Below are 22,351 nucleotides of genomic sequence, written 5' to 3' on the forward strand. Positions count from 1 at the left end.
TTCTGATGTTCTGGCGTTGCCAGCATAGCACTTTAACAGGCCCAGTTCTTTCCATGTACTGTTCCACCCACTGCTCTGAAGCCTCATTTCATTTGGTAATGCACTGTCTATGATAAGTGTCATCTGTCCTGTGACTTCTTTTATTTGGGAATAATTCCCAGTCTCCAGTGTACCTGTTTTTGTGTGAAAAGCTTTTAGCATCAACATAGACGATCAGGCTTTTATTGGTGGCTCGGAAATAATGTCCCAAATCACATTTGGAGTCATCGGAGCTTGCATTAGTACCTAGTTCATGTAGTGTCATCGCTATATAAATAGCACTAAACACTGTCAAAATGTTTTAGGATTTTTATTTTTTAATTGTTGTGACATTGCTAAAGGTGTAGACTAGTCTTTTGCTTTGGAAACTAAAGAATATTGTCTTTTTTTTTTAAACAGGTTTTCCTACTGTGTTACTGTATCCTACATCCATTTCACTCATCTTATTTCACAATAGGATTGAATGATATATTACCTCAAATTGTCTGCGTTTCATTACGTTCACTCCAAGTAGACCTGGTGCACTTTAGTGTTAAGTCTGAGACTGGCTGGGTCATTAGCATTGGAAGAGTGAGGCTATAGTCAGATCTGAGATTGTGTGTTTCTCTGAGATATACAGTACAATCTTTGGGGGAAATCATTTGAAGTTCTTATGAGCTATTGTAGTGAATGTGCACTCTTATTTTCTTTAATGTATAATGGGATCTATACCCAAGATGGTTGAGTTCTATAATATCTGTACCTGAAAAGGTATTTTCCCTCCTTAAATGCCTTGTACGGGGATAAAACAGCAATCAATATTAATAGCTGTAGCTAGTTAGATCAATTATCTTTAATGGCAATAGTAGCGACATCACTGTTCTTCAGTACAGATCCATTTTCACTCCCACCATACTGAATAAAAACCAAATGACTATATTAAAACAGCATGGAGAACAACTGACAGTCGTCTCTTTTTCATCCCTTTCTCTGTTCAGTTACACACCCAGTTTTCACCTAAATGGAGGTCATTTAAAATAGCTGTGGAAAGGGAATGTTTCCTCAGACACCTTGGTGCAGCTGGCATCTGACGACCAGCTGTACAGGGTTTCCTCAGACACATTGGTGCAGCTGGCTTCTGACGACCAGCTGTACAGGGTTTCCTCAGACACATTGGTGCAGCTGGCTTCTGACGAGCAGCTGTACAGGGTTTCCTCAGACACATTGGTGCAGCTGGCTTCTGACGACCAGCTGTACAGGGTTTCCTCAGACACATTGGTGCAGCTGGCTTCTGACGAGCAGCTGTACAGGGTTTCCTCAGACACATTGGTGCAGCTGGCTTCTGACGACCAGCTGTACAGGGTTTCCTCAGACACATTGGTGCAGCTGGCTTCTGACGAGCAGCTGTACAGGGTTTCCTCAGACACATTGGTGCAGCTGGCTTCTGACGACCAGCTGTACAGGGTTTCCTCAGACACATTGGTGCAGCTGGCTTCTGACGAGCAGCTGTACAGGGTTTCCTCAGACACATTGGTGCAGCTGGCTTCTGACGACCAGCTGTACAGGGTTTCCTCAGACACATTGGTGCAGCTGGCTTCCGGGTTAAACTAGCAGTGGGTCAAGAAGCAGTGCGGCTTGGTGGGATTGTGTTTCAGAGGACGCAAGGCTCTCGACCCCCCCCCCCTTATCGGAGTTGCAGCGATGGGACAAGTGGATAACTACCAATTGAGAAGAACAATAATAGAATCCAAAGTGTCTAGCTACTTCCTCCTCCAGGCAGGAAATGGGTACACATTTAGTTGACATGTCGAAGGATATATCTTCTGCGAACAAAGGGGAGGGGACACTGATATAGCAGAATTTAAAATATGAACAAAATGATTATTTATTTGTTTTTACATTAATTATGAAGGTTTGTGTTAAATGCATTCAGTTGTACAACTGACGAGGTGTCCCCCTTCCCCCTTTACATTCGTATAGAAACATTTAGATTCTAGCATTTACAGAATGATGGCTGTGTGTTGTTTATTAAAGATGATATAAAAATGCAATACAAAACACACTTCCAAACGAGAACAACATTCTAATATTAAAAAGAAACTCACCGATCAGGGCCCAGATTCACAAAACCTTAAGAAGAAATTTCTTCTTAACTGACAATTTTTTTCTTCCCTTACCTATAGACTTATTAAGAGATTTAAGCAAAGTTGCTATTCCTCAAAAAGGTTACTGGAAATGTTAATGCTTTTGTTTCTTAAGTTTTTGCGTGAGAAATGTTTTGTGATTCTGAGCCCAGGTCACGTGTTCTGTCTTGCCGTGCACTTCAATCAACAAGTAGAGGGAATGATTGATTGAACCCCTAGATAACGTACATATTAATAACTTCAGTCTCTTGATTACTTTGTGCAAACAAATCCATTCCCAGTTAATTTTGACTCGACTTGGATCAATAAAAATAAAAAAACGTTTTAATGGTTACAGGAAAGTGCACTTAGTGGGTCCGCCCTGCGTAATGTCCCAGCTGCATAGGGGAACAAACAGGCTTATGATCAACAACCATGGAGATCATTGGCTTTTACAGCATTTTGACACAAAAGGTGAAAGGTCGAGCCAATTAACCATTTCCTTGCTCTTTATGAGGAAGCTCTGGACTCATGATAGTGCGCATGGCTTTAAAACAAAAAGGTGTCCTCAATGCAATGCCACAAACATAATTATAAGAAAACAATACTGGACTACAAGAGTTATGTAAAAATAGACAAAGGGGATAGAAGTAGAAAAGGAACTGCATCGAATAACAATATTTGAGCCATCTGAGAAAAAAAATAAGGTATATTTAGATTATGCTACGATGAAAGACGAAGGCGGTGACTGTGATACAAGACGTTTTTCAGTACAGAGAGCGAGTTGACCCTATTGGCTGTTTGGGGGCCCAATGGGAACTCTGGAGATTGTAGGCATCCTGTAGGAGACGTGGTCACGTTCCGGCCTTCACACCTCTGGCACAGAGTGGTCCATGGCTGAACGCAGCAGACCACTGGACATTCTAAAAAGACAAACACATTCTATTAACCCAAATGATCATAAGTATTCCACCAACTGTACCAACCTGAGACCTTATAACGCGATTCCTTAAAACTCCTAACTGCTTACCTCTTGACCATGTGTTCGTAGATGAACTTGGGCATGATGGTGATGGTCATGGCTGTGGGAGAGGTGGTCAGGATGTCCTTGATCTGAGCATCCTGCACATCAACAAACAGTATTAACATATACTGAGTGGCCAGTTTATTAGGTACACCACTCGGTTCACGAAACTGGATCTGGCCGTGGCTGTGGCTTTCTATAACAAGCAGGCAGACAGGCATCCAGTTAGTGTTGGATTGAACGTTAAGATGGACAAAACTAGTGACACTAGTCGGTGCCAGGCTCGCCGGATACAGTATCTCAGACATGGCCGGTCTCCTGGGCTTTTCACGTACGACAGCGTCTAAGGCATGGGAATTCAACTCTGACCTCACAAGCCTGCTGGTTTTCTGATTATTCATTGCACACACCTGGTGTCCCAGGTCTAAAATCAGTCCCTGTTTAGGGAAGGAAACAATGAATATACAGTGGAACTGGCTTCGAGGTCCAGAGTTGAGTTTGCAGGGTCGAGGTTTTACCGAGAATGCTGCTACAAAACAGAACCAGTCAGCGGCAGTCCTGTGGGCGGAAACAGCTCGATAATGAGAGGTCGAAAGAAAATGACAAGAAATGTGCAAGCTAACAGGCGGGCCACAAATCCCGGAACACACACACACACACACACACACACACACACACACACACACACACACACAACTCGTCGATCCTCGTCACGGATTGGCTAGTGCAGCATATATCCACACCGGGTTCCACTCCTATCAGCTAAAACAAGAAGTGGGTCCAGTGGGCATGAGATCACCAACACTGGACAACTGAGGAGTGGAAAAACACTGCCTGGTCCAACGAATCACAGTTCCTGTCGCGTCATGCTGAGTCAGGATTTGGTGTAAACAGAGTGAGTCCATGGCCCCATCCTGCCTTGGTGTCAACGGTACAGGCGGGTGGCAGTGGTGTACTGATGTGGGGAATGTTTTCCTGGCACACGTCGATAACAATCGAGCAACGATTGAACGCCACAGTGAATCGGAATGTTGTTGCCGACCAAACCCAATAAGAGTCTTTGGGATGAGATGGAATGGGCTGTTGGCAGCATGAATGTGCCACCGTCCAATCTACAGCAATTGCATGATGCCATTGCGTCAGCATAGAGCAAGATCCCTGTGGAACGTTTAAGACACCTTGAAGAATCCACGCCCTGAAGAATTCAGGCTGTTCTGGAGTCAAAGCGGGGGTCAGACCCGGTAATAGACTTAATAAACTGGCCACTGAGTGTACATTCAACTTTGGGACACTGATTCATCGTCAGGGAGAAGTCACCATCAACATTTGAAGTCAAAGCTCACCTTGAGGCCGATAACATTCTGTCCGTTGATCTCACAGATGTAGTGGGACGTCAGCAGGCCGTTGCGAGCGGCCGAACCATCCTTGACCAGCGAGGTGATGTTCCCCGACTTGAAGATGAACCCAACGTGGCCTGAGCTGTCTTTGTGCATGGTGACAGTACGCTGGAACGGCCTGAAGTCAGAACACAAACACAAAAGACTCATGAGGTAGTTAATACTCAAGACGACCACTTAGTAGTAGTACAGTCCAAATCCTCCATTGTTTTTCATCGTGTCCTTTGCCTTTTCTCAAAATATCATACTGACCAAACAACCTCTGATTAATAGTAAAACACCACAACATGTAGTGTTGTGATATGACCAGCAGGAGGAGCCAGAGCTGTAGTGTTTGTCAGGTTCACAGAGCAACTAAGAACATTTTTACTCTCCACTTACTCAAACATTCCCTCTTAATGGCCAGACATATTGATGAACATCAACACCTCATGACATAATCCAAGGAACTACACCAAACTAATCAGACCGGACTACACTGCGGCCCTGCGTCGTCTGGGGTAGGGGAGGGTTTGGCCGGGATAGGGGAGGGTTTGGCCGGGGTAGGGGAGGGTTTGGCCGGGGTAGGGGAGGGTTTGGCCGGGGTAGGGAAGGGTTTGGCCGGGGTAGGGAATTTGTCCTTAAACTGACTTGCCTCGTTAAAAAAAGGTTAAATAAATAAAATAGTATCTGCATGAAATAACGTGGTCGTCACCTCCTTACCTGTCCCGGACAATGAGCTCGATGCGGGTCTCCGCAGCAACCTTCAGGGCTTTGTGGGCCTTGTCCAGGCTCCAGCCAGCACAGTTCTGCCCGTTGATCTGGAGGACCTGGTCCCCGAAGCGCAGGCCCCCCAGGGCGGCTGGGGAGTTGGCCTGAACCAGCTGGATAAACACACCCTGAGGAGACGGATGGATAACTGTAATCTGTAGTCTGGTTTGAGGACAGATTGATAACCGTAATCTGTAGTTTTACGACCAGACTACGGATTAGGGATATGATAATGACTCACATTGTCGATGGCTCTTAGCCTCAGGCCGACCTTCCTATCCTGGTCCTTACAGAGGATGATCTCACGCAGGCCGGGACGGATCTCTGCCCTCTTGATGCCCACGTCTGACCCAGTCACGGGACACACCATGCCACGGATTCCCATGCCAGAGGTCACCGCCACTTGCTGTGGAGAGAGGGAGGTGACATTAAGATAAGAGGACGGAGATTGGAAAATAGATGGTAGTGGAATGTTTCCATCAATAAGCAGTTGGAGATGGAACTTTTCCCATCAATAAGCAGTTGGAGATGGAACTTTTCCCATCAATAAGCAGTTGGAGATGGAACATTTCCCATCAATAAGCAGTTGGAGATGGAACATTTCCCATCAATAAGCAGTTGGAGATGGAACATTTCCCATCAATAAGCAGTTGGAACTTTTCCCATCAATAAGCAGTTGGAGATGGAACTTTTCCCATCAATAAGCAGTTGGAGATGGAACTTTTCCCATCAATAAGCAGTTGGAGATGGAACTTTTCCCATCAATAAGCAGTTGGAGATGGAACTTTTCCCATCAATAAGCAGTTGGAGATGGAACATTTCCCATCAATAAGCAGTTGGAGATGGAACATTTCCCATCAATAAGCAGTTGGAGATGGAACATTTCCCATCAATATGTGGGAGATTGACTGTACCATTTCCAGGTTAACCAGTATAATTTTCACTTGCTAAACCTCCCCCCAAAGATCTTATAGAAAATAGACTTGCTTTTAGTTCTCACTCCTATGTTATAAGACGGACTCGGACTGTAAATTTGCCAGATTCTAGAATTATTATTTTCTAGAATTGTTATTTTTTGTGTTCTAAAGTGAGTGAGAGAAGTAATGTCAGTGGACATGATACAAGGCAGTATGAGAGATCACCCACACAATCCCACTAGCCTACACACTAAAGAGGAGCAGAGGCCTCCCAGACACTCCCACTAGCCTACACACTAAAGAGGAGCAGAGGCCTCCCAGACACTCCCACTAGCCTACACACTAAAGAGGAGCAGAGGCCTCCCAGACACTCCCACTAGCCTACACACTAAAGAGGAGCAGAGGCCTCCCAGACACTCCCACTAGCCTACACACTAAAGAGGAGCAGAGGCCTCCCAGACACTCCCACTAGCTTACACACTAAAGAGGAGGAGAGGCCTCCCAGACACTCCCACTAGCCTACACACTAAAGAGGAGCAGAGGCCTCCCAGTCACTCCCACTAGCCTACTCACTAAAGAGGAGCAGAGGCCTCCCAGACACTCCCACTAGCCTACACACTAAAGAGGAGCAGAGGCCTCCCAGACACTCCCACTAGCCTACTCACTAAAGAGGAGCAGAGGCCTCCCAGACACTCCCACTAGCCTACACACTAAAGAGGAGCAGAGACCTCCCAGACACTCCCACTAGCCTACACACTAAAGAGGAGCAGAGGCCTCCCAGACACTCCCACTAGCCTACTCACTAAAGAGGAGCAGAGGCCTCCCAGACACTCCCACTAGCCTACACACTAAAGAGGAGCAGAGGCCTCCCAGACACTCCAGGCTGTTGAGGAGTCAGTCAGTGCTGCTCTGGGAACACAGTGCTATGCTACACTGTACTCTGGTTTCTTTTTTCTCTCTTTCTTTTTCCATGGTATCCAAATTGGTAGCTACAGTCTTGTCTCATCGCTGCAACTCCCGTACGGACTCGGGAGAGGCGAAGGTCGAGAACCATGCGTCCTCCGAAACACAACCCAACCAAGCCGCACTGCTTCATGACACAATGCCCGATTAACCCAGAAGCCAGCCACACCGATGTGTCGGAGGAAACACTATACACCTGGCGACTGTGTCAATGTGCACTGTGCCATGCCCGCCACAGGAGTCGCTAGTGACTGATGGGACAAGAACATCAATGCCAGCCAAACCCTCCCCTAACCCGGACGACGCTGGGCCAATTGTGCTCCGCCCCATGGGTCTCCCGGTCGCAGCTGGTTGCGACAGAGCCTGGACTTGGGACCCAGGATCTCTAGTGGCACAGCTAGCACTGTGATGCAGTGCCTTAGACCACGGCACCACTCGGGAGGCCTGTAATTCCGGTTTCTAAAGAGCCTGCTGGGAGTCCGTAGGACCGGGACGACACCAGTATCGCAACACGAGTTAGTATCGTGGCAAGGAAACAAAACACAAAGCGGATTTAACTTCTTTAAGAACACAACCCTAATGTTGGAAACATGATGTCATCCAGAGTCACATGTATTTATTTCACAGGTTATAGAACACAATATTTGACATACAGCAGGTTTTTAAAAGGACCAAAGAGTTTGGTTAGCTTTGTGTTTTCATTTTTGCCATGGAAAAGAAATTGCAATACAGATACTGGTATCGTCCCGACACTATGAGTCCACTACTGAGAGCTCATCCAAAACCACTGTCCCTCCTGCCCCGCCCTAAAATCTAGGCTACATGTCTCATTCATGTGCAACTCTGACAAACCAAATCAAGCTCAAGTATCTCTCGTTGAACCCTGTGGTTTGAATGTGATCTCTCTCGTTGAACCCTGTGGTTTGAATGTGATCTCTCTCGTTGAACCCTGTGGTTTGAATGTGATCTCTCTCGTTGAACCCTGTGGTTTGAATGTAATCTCTCGTTGAACCCTGTGGTTTGAATGTAATCTCTCGTTGAACCCTGTGGTTTGAATGTAATCTCTCTCGTTGAACCCTGTGGTTTGAATGTAATCTCTCTCGTTGAACCCTGTGGTTTGAATGTGATCTCTCTCGTTGAACCCTGTGGTTTGAATGTAATCTCTCTCGTTGAACCCTGTGGTTTGAATGTGATTTCTCTCGTTGAACCCTGTGGTTTGAATGTGATTTCTCTCGTTGAACCCTGTGGTTTGAATGTATCTCTCTCGTTGTGGTTTGAATGTGATCTCTCGTTGAACCCTGTGGTTTGAATGTAATCTCTCTCGTTGTGGTTTGAATGTGATCTCTCTCGTTATGGTTTGAATGTGATCTCTCTCGTTGAACCCTGTGGTTTGAATGTGATCTCTCTCGTTGAACCCTGTGGTTTGAATGTGATCTCTCTCGTTGAACCCTGTTATCCAGGGCCGTGCAGTCTTCTCCAAAGACCTACAGGATGTGTTGTGTACTGGTGTTAGCTGGCCTGATGGCACTGGGGGTCTGCTCTGCTGACGTCTGAGCATCACACAGAGGAAATATCACCCAGTAAAAATAGACCTTACATAATATGACATTCAGGCATCTTATCCCTCACTCAGCCAATGAGGAGGAAGTACCGCTGAAATGAGGTCACAACTGACATCCTTCATTACAGACACATAGGGACACCATCTGACATACATCAGCAACAAGAAGTAGGCCCTAAATCCTCCACACGCACAACTTACATTGTCTGCCACCGAGGCCATGTTCCTCTGCACCTCATCACTGTCGAGGCTCAGGCCCATGTACTCTCCCAGCTCCTCCAGGTTAGGGTACAGGGCTAGGAGATAACAACACACAGTTAATACATTTTTTTTTAAATCACATGTTATTTGTCACACGCACCTAGTACAAAGCAGGTGTAGACCTTACAGTGAAATGCTTACTTCCAAGCCCTTAACTAACAAGGGGGGAAAAAAGTGCTAAGAAAGTATTTACTAAAATAAAGTGAAGTAAAAAAAAAAAAATCATAATTAAAGAGCAATAACAGAAACGAGGCTTCATACAGGGGGTACCGGTACAGAGTCAACGTGCAGGGGCACCGGTTAGTCGAGGTAATATGTACATGTAGGTAAAGTGACTATGCATGGGTAACAAACAGAGAAGCAACCGTGTAAAAATGGGGGTGGGGGCAATGCAAATAGTCCAGGTGGCCATTTGATTAGCTGTTCAGGAGTCTTATGGCTTGGGAGCTGTTTAGAAGCTTTTTGGACTAGTACTGCTTGCCGTGTGGTAGCAGAGAGAACAGTCTATAACTAGGGTGGCTGGAGTCTCAAATTTTTGGGGCCTTTCTGACACCGCCTGGTATAGAGGTGCTGGACGGCGGGAAGCTTGCCCCAGAGATGTACTGGGCCGTACGTTACTAAAGGTTTACGGTCCACGTTACTAAAGGTTTACGGTCCACGTCACTAAAGGTTTACGGTCGACGTCACTAAAGGTTTACGGTCCACGTCACTAAAGGTTTACGGTCGACGTCACTAAAGGTTTACTATCGACATGGACAACTTTACTAAAGGTTTACGGTCGGCTTTACTAAAGGTTTACGGCCGACGTTACTAAAGGTTTACAGTCGACGTTAAAGGTTTACGGTCGACGTTACTAAAGGTTTACGGTCGACGTTACTAAAGGTTTACGGTCGACGTTACTAAAGGTTTACGGTCGACGTTACTAAAGGTTTACGGCCTATGTGGACAACTTTACTAAAGGTTTGCGGTCGACGTTACTAAAGGTTTGCGGTCGACGTTACTAAAGGTTTGCGGTCGACGTTACTAAAGGTTTGCGGTCGACGTTACTAAAGGTTTGCGGTCGACGTTACTAAAGGTTTGCGGTCGACGTTACTAAAGGTTTGCGGTCGACGTTACTAAAGGTTTGCGGTCGACGTTACTAAAGGTTTGCGGTCGACGTTACTAAAGGTTTGCGGTCGACGTTACTAAAGGTTTGCGGTCGACGTTACTAAAGGTTTGCGGTCGACGTTACTAAAGGTTTACGGCCTACGTGGACAACTTTACTAAAGGTTTGCGGTCGACATTACTAAAGGTTTGCGGTCGACGTTACTAAAGGTTTACGGCCTACGTGGACAACTTTACTAAAGGTTTACGGTCGACGTCACTAAAGGTTTACGGTCGACGTCACTAAAGGTTTACTATCGACATTACTCAAGGTTTACTATCGACATGGACAACTTTACTAAAGGTTTACGGTCGGCTTTACTAAAGGTTTACGGCCGACGTTACTAAAGGTTTACAGTCGACGTTACTAAAGGTTTACGGTCGACGTTACTAAAGGTTTACGGCCTATGTGGACAACTTTACTAAAGGTTTACGGCCTATGTGGACAACTTTACTAAAGGTTTGCGGTCGACATTACTAAAGGTTTGCGGTCGACGTTACTAAAGGTTTGCGGTCGACGTTACTAAAGGTTTGCGGTCGACGTTACTAAAGGTTTGCGGTCGACGTTACTAAAGGTTTGCGGTCGACGTTACTAAAGGTTTGCGGTCGACGTTACTAAAGGTTTGCGGTCGACGTTACTAAAGGTTTGCGGTCGACGTTACTAAAGGTTTACGGCCTACGTGGACAACTTTACTAAAGGTTTGCGGTCGACATTACTAAAGGTTTGCGGTCGACATTACTAAAGGTTTGCGGTCGACATTACTAAAGGTTTGCGGTCGACATTACTAAAGGTTTGCGGTCGACATTACTAAAGGTTTGCGGTCGACATTACTAAAGGTTTGCGGTCGACATTACTAAAGGTTTGCGGTCGACATTACTAAAGGTTTGCGGTCGACATTACTAAAGGTTTGCGGTCGACATTACTAAAGGTTTGCGGTCGACGTTACTAAAGGTTTGCGGTCGACGTTACTAAAGGTTTACGGTCGACATTACTAAAGGTTTACGGTCAACATTACTAAAGGTTTACGGTCGACGTTACTAAAGGTTTACGGCCTATGTGGACAACTTTACTAAAGGTTTGCGGTCGACATTACTAAAGGTTTGCAGTCGACATTACTAAAGGTTTGCAGTCGACGTTACTAAAGGTTTGCAGTCGACGTTACTAAAGGTTTGTAGTCGACGTTACTAAAGGTTTACGGCCTACGTGGACAACTTTACTAAATGTTTGCGGTCGACATTACTAAAGGTTTGCGGTCGACATTACTAAAGGTTTGCGGTCGCCATTACTAAAGGTTTGCGGTCGACATTACTAAAGGTTTGCGGTCGACATTACTAAAGGTTTGCGGTCGACATTACTAAAGGTTTGCGGTCGACATTACTAAAGGTTTGCGGTCGACATTACTAAAGGTTTGCGGTCGACATCTGAAAGACAAGGTGCATTATGAACACTGTGGGGTTTTTCTTACAAATCAAAACAGAATATTTAAAAAAAAAGAAATAAGACCGACTATTACATCTGTAAATTATGTCATTATAAACTCAAATATATTGATGTGAATGTTGAATTGTATTCATGTGAACTATTTCTGATCGTAAAATGTGAAAAACAATAAATATATGTTTTTAGGAATAAAGTTTGGGTGGAAAGTTAAAGGACACGTGTTCACAAGGCATGTGGGAGATTGACACGATAAGCCAGTCACACAGCACCCCCACAAACATTAAAAGGCATAGGCTATAGGACACTATTTTTGGTTCAAACTAAGGAATACTCATGATTGACACAGAACATCCACCCACACGGTCCACAGATGCTGCATGGGAGACGAATTTGCTGTCAGTGATTCAACTAACCACCGCCTACACGCATCATTAGAGGATCTCTTCCTATTGGACAGGAAAATATATATATAAAAGACCAAGCACTGCTCAGTCTATGCATTGGTTTGGTTAACACACATACTCATTTAATAATTTAACTATTGGCCTCTCTTCTCACACACACACAACTACCACTCAGCTAATACAGGATATGAACTGACCTTGCCCTGGTGTAATCTGCAATACCATTACCTCTCAGAGTTGCAGTGATCTGTAAACCCCAGGGATTAAATTATGTCTCAGTGTTAGTTTTACTCTTTCATCTAACCTCACCCCGGGCCCCTACGGACAACCGGGGCTGAGCCTGACGACAACACTGGCCCCTACAGATCACCGGGGCTGAGCCTGACGACAACACTGGCCCCTACAGATCACCGGGGCTGAGCCTGACGACAACACTGGCCCCTACAGATCACCGGGGCTGAGCCTGACGACAACGCTGGCCTCTACAGATCACCGGGGCTGAGCCTGACGACAACGCTGGCCTCTACAGATCACCGGGGCTGAGCCTGACGACAACGCTGGCCTCTACAGATCACCGGGGCTGAGCCTGACGACAACACTGGCCTCTACAGATCACCGGGGCTGAGCCTGACGACAACGCTGGCCTCTACAGATCACCGGGGCTGAGCCTGACGACAACGCTGGCCTCTACAGATCACCGGGGCTGAGCCTGACGACAACGCTGGCCTCTACAGATCACCGGGGCTGAGCCTGACGACAACGCTGGCCTCTACAGATCACCGGGACTGAGCCTGACGACAACACTGGCCTCTACAGATCACAGCATGGGGACATTTGCCGAGAGGAAGAATTATGAAAATGTCAGAGAGAAGGATTTTTTTTTTTTGAAAATGAAAATATATGAAAGATGAATAACAGAACAGAGGTGTGTACTAACAGAACAGAGGAGGAGGAGGTGTGTACTAACAGAACAGAGGAGGAGGAGGTGTGTACTAACAGAACAGAGGAGGAGGAGGTGTGTACTAACAGAACAGAGGAGGAGGAGGTGTGTACTAACAGAACAGAGGAGGAGGAGGTGTGTACTAACAGAACAGAGGAGGAGGAGGTGTGTACTAACAGAACAGAGGAGGAGGAGGTGTGTACTAACAGAACAGAGGAGGAGGTGTGTAATGACTGAACAAAGGAGGAGGAGGTGTGTACTAACAGAACAGAGGAGGAGGAGGTGTGTACTAACAGAACAGAGGAGGAGGAGGTGTGTACTAACAGAACAGAGGAGGAGGTGTGTAATGACAGAACAAAGGAGGAGGAGGTGTGTACTAACAGAACAGAGGAGGAGGAGGTGTGTACTAACAGAACAGAGGAGGAGGTGTGTAATAACAGAACAGAGGAGGAGGAGGTGTGTACTAACAGAACAGAGGAGGAGGAGGTGTGTACTAACAGAACAGAGGAGGAGGAGGTGTGTACTAACAGAACAGAGGAGGAGGAGTGTACTGACAGAACAAAGGAGGAGGAGGTGTGTACTAACAGAACAGAGGAGGAGGAGGTGTGTACTAACAGAACAGAGGAGGAGGTGTGTAATAACAGAACAGAGGAGGAGGAGGTGTGTACTAACAGAACAGAGGAGGAGGAGGTGTGTACTAACAGAACAGAGGAGGAGGAGGTGTGTACTAACAGAACAGAGGAGGAGGAGGTGTGTACTAACAGAACAGAGGAGGAGGTGTGTAATGACAGAACAGAGGAGGAGGAGGTGTGTACTAACAGAACAGAGGAGGAGGTGTGTAATGACAGAACAAAGGAGGAGGAGGTGTGTACTAACAGAACAGAGGAGGAGGAGGTGTGTACTAACAGAACAGAGGAGGAGGAGGAGGTGCGTACTAACAGAACAGAGGAGGAGGAGGTATGTACTAACAGAACAGAGGAGGAGGAGGTGTGTACTAACAGAACAGAGGAGGAGGAGGAGGTGTGTACTAACAGAACAGAGGAGGAGGAGGAGGTGTGTACTAACAGAACAGAGGAGGAGGAGGAGGTGTGTACTAACAGAACAGGAGGAGGTGGAGGTGTGTACTAACAGAACAGAGGAGGAGGAGGTGTGTACTAACAGAACAGAGGAGGAGGTGTGTAATGACAGAACAAAGGAGGAGGAGGTGTGTACTGACAGAACAGAGGAGGAGGAGGTGTGTACTGACAGAACAGAGGAGGAGGAGGTGTGTACTAACAGAACAGAGGAGGAGGTGTGTAATGACAGAACAAAGGAGGAGGAGGTGTGTACTAACAGAACAGAGGAGGAGGAGGTGTGTACTAACAGAACAGAGGAGGAGGAGGTGTGTACTAACAGAACAGAGGAGGAGGTGTGTAATGACAGAACAAAGGAGGAGGAGGTGTGTACTAACAGAACAGAGGAGGTGTGTACTAACAGAACAGAGGAGGAGGAGGTGTGTACTAACAGAACAGAGGAGGAGGAGGTGTGTACTAACAGAACAGAGGAGGAGGTGTGTACTAACAGAACAGAGGAGGAGGTGTGTAATGACAGAACAAAGGAGGAGGAGGTGTGTACTAACAGAACAGAGGAGGAGGAGGTGTGTACTAACAGAACAGAGGAGGAGGAGGAGGTGTGTACTAACAGAACAGAGGAGGAGGAGGAGGTGTGTACTAACAGAACAGAGGAGGAGGAGGTGTGTACTAACAGAACAGAGGAGGAGGAGGAGGTGTGTACTAACAGAACAGAGGAGGAGGAGGAGGAGAACAGAGGAGGAGGAGGAGGTGTGTACTAACAGAACAGAGGAGGAGGAGGAGGTGTGTACTAACAGAACAGAGGAGGAGGAGGAGGTGTGTACTAACAGAACAGGAGGAGGTGGAGGTGTGTACTAACAGAACAGAGGAGGAGGAGGTGTGTACTAACAGAACAGAGGAGGAGGAGGAGGTGTGTACTAACAGAACAGAGGAGGAGGTGGAGGTGTGTACTAACAGAACAGGAGGAGGTGGAGGTGTGTACTAACAGAACAGAGGAGGAGGAGGTGTGTACTAACAGAACAGAGGAGGAGGAGGTGTGTACTAACAGAGGAGGAGGTGTGTAATGACAGAACAAAGGAGGAGGAGGTGTGTACTAACAGAACAGAGGAGGAGGAGGTGTGTACTAACAGAACAGAGGAGGAGGAGGTGTGTACTAACAGAACAGAGGAGGTGTGTAATGACAGAACAAAGGAGGAGGAGGTGTGTACTAACAGAACAGAGGAGGAGGAGGTGTGTACTAACAGAACAGAGGAGGAGGAGGTGTGTACTAACAGAACAGAGGAGGAGGTGTGTACTAACAGAACAGAGGAGGTGTGTACTAACAGAACAGAGGAGGTGTGTACTAACAGAACAGAGGAGGAGGAGGTGTGTACTAACAGAACAGAGGAGGAGGTGTGTACTAACAGAACAGAGGAGGAGGTGTGTAATGACAGAACAAAGGAGGAGGAGGTGTGTACTAACAGAACAGAGGAGGTGTGTACTAACAGAACAGAGGAGGAGGAGGAGGTGTGTACTAACAGAACAGAGGAGGAGGTGTGTACTAACAGAACAGAGGAGGAGGAGGAGGTGTGTACTAACAGAACAGAGGAGGAGGTGTGTACTAACAGAACAGAGGAGGTGTGTAATAACAACAGAGGAGGAGGTGTGTACTAACAGAACAGAGGAGGAGGAGGTGTGTACTAACAGAACAGAGGAGGAGGAGGAGGTGTGTACTAACAGAACAGAGGAGGAGGAGGAGGTGTGTAATAACAGAACAGAGGAGGAGGTGTGTACTAACAGAACAGAGGAGGAGGTGTGTACTAACAGAACAGAGGAGGAGGTGTGTACTAACAGAACAGAGGAGGAGGTGTGTACTAACAGAACAGAGGAGGAGGTGTGTACTAACAGAACAGAGGAGGAGGAGGAGGTGTATAATAACAGAACAGAGGAGGAGGTGTGTAATAACAGAACAGAGGAGGAGGAGGTGTGTAATAACAGAACAGAGGAGGAGGAGGTGTGTACTAACAGAACAGAGGAGGAGGAGGTGTGTACTAACAGAACAGAGGAGGAGGAGGTGTGTACTAACAGAACAGAGGAGGAGGAGGTGTGTACTAACAGAACAGAGGAGGAGGAGGTGTGTAATAACAGAACAGAGGAGGAGGAGGTGTGTAATAACAGAACAGAGGAGGAGGAGGTGTGTAATAACAGAACAGAGGAGGAGGAGGTGTGTAATAACAGAACAGAGGAGGAGGAGGTGTGTAATGACAGAACAGAAGAGGAGGAGGTGTGTAATAACAGAACAGAGGAGGAGGAGGTGTGTAATAACAGAACAGAGGAGGAGGAGGTGTGTAATAACAGAACAGAGGAGGAGGAGGTGTGTAATAACAGAAGAGGAGGTGGAGGTGTGTAATAACAGAACAGAGGAGGAGGAGGTGTGTACTAACAGAACAGAGGAGGAGGTGTGTACTAACAGAACAGAGGAGGAGGAGGTGTGTAATAACAGAACAGAGGAGGAGGTGTGTACTAACAGAACAGAGGAGGAGGAGGTGTGTAATAACAGAACAGAGGAGGAGGAGGTGTGTAATAACAGAACAGAGGAGGAGGAGGTGTGTAATAACAGAACAGAGGAGGAGGAGGTGTGTAATAACAGAACAGAGGAGGAGGAGGTGTGTAATAACAGAACAGAGGAGGAGGAGGTGTGTACTAACAGAACAGAGGTGGAGGTGTGTACTAACAGAACAGAGGAGGAGGAGGTGTGTACTAACAGAACAGGGGAGGAGGAGGTGTGTACTAACAGAACAGAGGAGGAGGAGGAGGTGTGTAATAACAGAACAGAGGAGGAGGTGTGTAATAACAGAACAGAGGAGGAGGTGGTGTGTACTAACAGAAGAGGAGGAGGTGGAGGTGTGTACTAACAGAAGAGGAGGAGGTGGAGGTGTGTACTAACAGAACAGAGAAGGAGGAGGTGTGTACTAACAGAACAGAGGAGGAGGAGGTGTGTACTAACAGAACAGGGGAGGAGGAGGTGTGTACTAACAGAACAGAGGAGGAGGAGGAGGTGTGTAATAACAGAACAGAGGAGGAGGTGTGTAATAACAGAACAGAGGAGGAGGTGGTGTGTACTAACAGAAGAGGAGGAGGTGGAGGTGTGTACTAACAGAAGAGGAGGAGGTGGAGGTGTGTACTAACAGAACAGAGAAGGAGGAGGTGTGTACTAACAGAACAGAGGAGGAGGAGGTGTGTACTAACAGAACAGAGGAGGAGGAGGTGTGTAATAACAGAACAGAGGAGGAGGTGGTGTGTACTAACAGAAGAGGAGGAGGTGGAGGTGTGTACTAACAGAAGAGGAGGAGGTGGAGGTGTGTACTAACAGAACAGAGGAGGAGGTGTGTACTAACAGAACAGAGGAGGAGGAGGTGTGTATTAACAGAAGAGGAGGAGGTAGAGGTGTGTACTAACAGAACAGGAGGAGGTGGAGGTGTGTACTAACAGAACAGGAGGAGGTGGAGGTGTGTACTAACAGAACAGAGGAGGAGGAGGTGTGTACTAACAGAACAGAGGAGGAGGAGGTGTGTACTAACAGAACAGAGGAGGAGGAGGTGTGTACTAACAGAACAGGAGGAGGTGGAGGTGTGTACTAACAGAACAGAGGAGGAGGAGGTGTGTAATAACAGAACAGAGGAGGAGGTGTGTAATAACAGAACAGAGGAGGAGGAGGTGTGTAATAACAGAACAGAGGAGGAGGAGGTGTGTACTAACAGAACAGAGGAGGAGGTGTGTAATAACAGAACAGAGGAGGAGGAGGTGTGTAATAACAGAACAGAGGAGGAGGAGGTGTGTAATAACAGAACAGAGGAGGAGGAGGTGTGTAATGACAGAACAGAGGAGGAGGTGTGTACTGACAGAACAGAGGTGGTGATGTGTGAGGGAATGAAGGGAGAGCAATGAGAGAGGATGCAGAGATAAGACATGAGGAAGCGGGCGGCAGTGAGAGCTGTGGTTGAGCTAAGGTCCAGTGGTGATGTCATGCAGGGCCATTTCCTTCACCACCTTTCCTGTCTGTCCCCTTCAGGCCTGAGGAAGAAAAACTCCCCTCCCAGCGCTGCTACCAGGCCAGCCGTCTCCATGTCAACCATTAGCTAGCTCCACTGGGAGAAAACCAAAGCCCAGAGCACATCCCATACTGAGAAAGAGAGAATGGAAGAGGGGAACAAGTGAAAAAGAGCAGAAAACCACCTTTTTCCCCTCCCTGTGTGGGCTCTGTCCACCTTCCTTTTATCTGGTAGTCCTCCCTCTCCCTATTGGAATCCCTGCTCACTGTGGTCTCCCTGCCCATTTCCGCCTCACTCAATGAAAGACACAGACTGAGCGGAGACCGATCCACAGAGTAGGAGCTGAGCTAAAGAACATTCAATGAGACCCCATACCCTCCAACCGCCTCTAATCCTCAGCGTGTCTTTATCTCCTCTCAACACCACACTACAGAGCCAAAAGGCCTTTCACCACTAACAACAGCCTGATTCAGAGAAGAGCCCCAAAACAGACAAAGATGGAAAGGGAAACCAAGAGACGAAAGGGAGAGTAGAAAGAAAGTGAGAGACGAGGGACTGTGCTCATAAAGTGTCTCAGAGTATAAGTGCTGCTCTAGGATCAGTGTTTCCTTTCAGATCATAATGAATAAGATTACATGGACACGGAAGGACCTGATCCAAAGAGCAGCAATCCTACTCTGAGAAGTTTTGTAAATAGGAACACCCTGGTCTGGAGGAGGGCAAACCAACAGGGAAACTACAGAATATGGTCTGTGATACTCAACGTATCTCTGCGTGCAGTTTGAAGGAAGTTGCACAGTAACTTTAGTGCAACGACAGGAAGACATAACAAAATTATATCCACGTGTTCATACGACACTGTGGAAGTCCAGAGGTATCCCTTTAACATGTGGTATAGGCCTCACAGAAGGCAGTGGAGTCCCCTGATGATGGCATCCCCAGCACAGCAGCCTGCGACTGGTAGGTCCCCTCAGCGATGGCTGGGGTAGCAGTGGAATGGGCAAATTGGGTCTGAGCCTAGGAGAAAGACAGTAAAGATGTTTATTAAGTCGCCACACTGAAACTAAATATATATATTTTCTTTCTTTTCACCTTTATTCAACCAGGTAGGCCAAGTTGAGAACAAGTTCTCATTTACAACTGTGACCTGGCCAAGATAAAGCAAAGCAGTGCGACACAAACAGAGTTACACATGGGATAAACAAACGTGCAGACGATAACACAATTGAAAAATCTATGTCAATTTGATGGGCTTATGTCTGTTAAATTGTCTGTCTTGAATGGTGTGCCCCAAGGCTCTGTACTTGGTCCTCTCTTATTCACTATTTATATAAATGATTTTGACAAAAATGTCCAAAATAAACAACTTCATTTTTATGCTGATGATACTGTTATTTACTGTTGTGCCTCGTCTCTTACAAATGCTTTCCAGAACATGCAAACTGCTTTTTATACTGTTCAACATACATTGTGTCAATTGAAGCTTATCCTCAATACTGACAAAACTAAACTAAATGGTGTTTTCTAATGCAAGAAATAGACCTCTGAACCTTTCACCTATGACTACCAGTCAGGGCAAGGAGATTGAGGTTGTAACCTCATAAATATCTTGGAATTTTAATTGACGACGGCCTCGGTTTTAAATTGCATATTCAACAACTTACAAAAACATTGAAGCTGAAATTGGGATTTTATTTTATTTTAAGGCCTGTTTTTCTTTTGAAGCCAGAAGGAGGATAGTAATCAGCTACATTTATGCCTTTACTAGACTATGGGGATATGTTATATATGAATGCTTCCGCTCAGTGTTTGAGATCAATTGACACTCTTTACCATGGCACTATGAGATTTATTTTAAACTGCAAAACCCTTACGCACCACTGCACTTTGTATAACAGGGTTGGCTGGCCTTCTCTAGTCACTCGTAGGCTCAGTCACTGGTATACTTTTATTTACAAAGCCATTTTGGGTTCACTAACTTTTTATTTGTGCATTTTTTATTTTTTATTGTTCAGAAATGTGGTGGGTACTCTCTTCGTTCGCTGGACTTTATCCTGCTAACTGTTCCAAATGTCAAAACTGCATTTGGTAAAAGGGCTTTTATGTACTCTGCGCCATTGTCTTGGAACACCTTACAAAATACTTTTAAACTGGAAGAACTTGTCTCGATTGGTGTTTTTAAATCACTGATGAAGGATGTTGAGGCTGATTCCCTGACCTGTCAATGTTTTTAATTTGCTGTTTTATACTCTTGTGAATTCAATGATTTTTACTAGATTACTTGTAGTTTTTCATGTTGTCTGTCTGTCATTTTTTTGTAATGACTTGATGCTGCCTATCTTGGCCAGGGCGCTCTTGAAAAATATATTTTAATCTCAAATGAGCCCTTCCTGGTTAAATAAAAAAAATGTACAGGGTATTGTAAGATTAGATAGGGAAATAAATAGGCCATAGTAGTGAAATAATTACAATTTAGCATTAACACTGGAGTGATAGATGTGCAGATGATGAATGTGCAAGTAGAGATACTGGGAGCAAAAAGAGCAACAACAACAAAAAATAACATGGGGATGAGGTAGTTGGGTGGGCTATTTACAGATGGGCTATGTACAGATGCAGTGATCTGTAAGCTGCTCTGACAGCTGATGCTTATATAGTTAGTGGGGGGAGATATAAGTCTCCAGCTTCAGTGATTTTTACAATTCGTTCCAGTCATTGGCAGAGAACTGGAAGTAAAGGTGGCCAAAGGAGGAGTTGGCTTTGAGGATGCCCAGTGAAATATACCTGCTGGGTAGCATGCTACGGGTGGGTGTTGCTATGGTGACCAGTGAGCTGAGATAAGGCGGGGCTTTGCCTAGAAAAAACTTATAGATGACCTGGAGCCAGTGGGTTTGGTGACGAATATGTAGCGAGGGCCATCCAACGATAATACAGGTCGCAGTGGTGGGTAGTATATGGGGCTTTGGTGACGAAACGGATAGCACTGTGATAGACTGCATCCAATTATCTGAGTAGAGTGTTGGAGACTGTTTTGTAAATGACATCACCAAAGTCAAGGATCGGTAAGGATAGTCAGTTTTACAAGGGTATGTTAGGCAGCATGGGTGAAGGAGGCTGTTGCAAAATAGGAAGTCGATTCAAGATTTAATTTTGGATTGGAGATGCTTAATCTGAGTCTGGAAGGAGAGTTAATAGTCTAACCAGACACCTAGGTATTTGTAGTTGTCCACATATTCTAAGTCAAAACCGTCCAGAGTAGTGATGCTAGCTGGGCGGGCGGGTGCGGGCAGCAATCGGTTGAAGAGCATGCATTTGGTTTTACTAGCATTTAAGAGCTGTTGGTGGCCACGGAAGGAGAGTTGTATGGCATTCAAGCTCGTTTGGAGGTTTGTTAACACAGTGTCCAATGAAGGGCCAGATGTTTACAGAATGGTGTCGTCTGCGTAGAGGTGGATCAGAGAATCACCAGCAGCAAGAGCGACATCATTGATATATACAGAGAAAGGGGTCGGCCTGAGAATTTAACCCTGTGGCACCCCCATAGAGACTGCTAGAGGTCCGGACAACAGGCCGTCCGATTTGACACACTGAACTCTGTCTGAGAAGTAGTTGGTGAACCAGGCAAGGCAGTCATTTGAGAAGCCAAGGCTTTTGAGTCTGCCGATAAGAATGAGGTGATTGACAGAGTCGAAAGCCCTGGCCAGGTCAATGAAGACAGCAGCACAGTACTGTCTTTTATCGATGGCGGTTATGATATCGTTTAGGACCTTAAGCGTGGCTGAGGTGCACCCATGACCAGCTCAGAAACCAGATTGCATTGTGGAGAAAGTACAGTGGGATTCGAAATGTTCGGTAATCTGTTTGTTAACTTGGCTTTCGAAGACTTTAGAAAGGCAGGATAGGATAGATATAGGTCTGTAACAGTTTGGGTCTAGAGTGTGTCCCCCTTTGAAGAGGGGGATGACCGCGGCAGCTTTCCAATCTTGAACAGGTTGAACAGGCTAGTAATAGGGGTTGCAACAACTTCGGAAGAACATTTTAGAAAGACGGGGTCCAGATTGTCTAGCCCAGCTGATTTGTAGTGGTCCAGCTCTTTCAGAACTTGGGTGGAAGAGAAGTGGGGGGGCTTGGGCAAGTTGCTGTGGGGGTGCAAAGCTGTTGACTGGGGTAGTGGTAGCCAGGTGGAAAGCATGGCCAGCCGTAGAAAGATGCTTCTCCATGGACTTTACAGTCTCCCAGAACTTTTTGGAATTAGTGCACAGTCCTAACTCACTGTGTATACAACTTTTACAGTACAAGGGTACCCCC

The 22,351-nt window shown here is 46.1% G+C and overlaps 1 protein-coding gene across 2 annotated transcripts in view; it reads right to left on the bottom strand.

Annotated features, from left to right (window-relative positions):
* Positions 1-1,870: 1,870 nt before the first annotated feature.
* The window catches only part of LOC124045515 (syntenin-1-like), a 34,847-nt gene continuing 14,366 nt past the window's right edge, over positions 1,871-22,351 (bottom strand). For both annotated transcript variants that reach the window (XM_046364857.1, XM_046364856.1), the window contains exons 3-9: positions 18,949-19,060; positions 8,955-9,049; positions 5,554-5,718; positions 5,265-5,440; positions 4,509-4,680; positions 3,172-3,263; positions 1,871-3,064 (exon numbers count right to left, since the gene is read on the bottom strand). In XM_046364857.1, coding sequence (XP_046220813.1) covers positions 3,010-3,064; positions 3,172-3,263; positions 4,509-4,680; positions 5,265-5,440; positions 5,554-5,718; positions 8,955-9,049; positions 18,949-19,060 — 867 coding nt within the window. In that variant the 3' untranslated portion in view covers positions 1,871-3,009. The remainder of the gene's footprint in view (positions 3,065-3,171; positions 3,264-4,508; positions 4,681-5,264; positions 5,441-5,553; positions 5,719-8,954; positions 9,050-18,948; positions 19,061-22,351) is intronic.

This window comes from Oncorhynchus gorbuscha, linkage group LG10 (assembly GCF_021184085.1).
Source record: "Oncorhynchus gorbuscha isolate QuinsamMale2020 ecotype Even-year linkage group LG10, OgorEven_v1.0, whole genome shotgun sequence".
Taxonomy (NCBI): domain Eukaryota; kingdom Metazoa; phylum Chordata; class Actinopteri; order Salmoniformes; family Salmonidae; genus Oncorhynchus; species Oncorhynchus gorbuscha.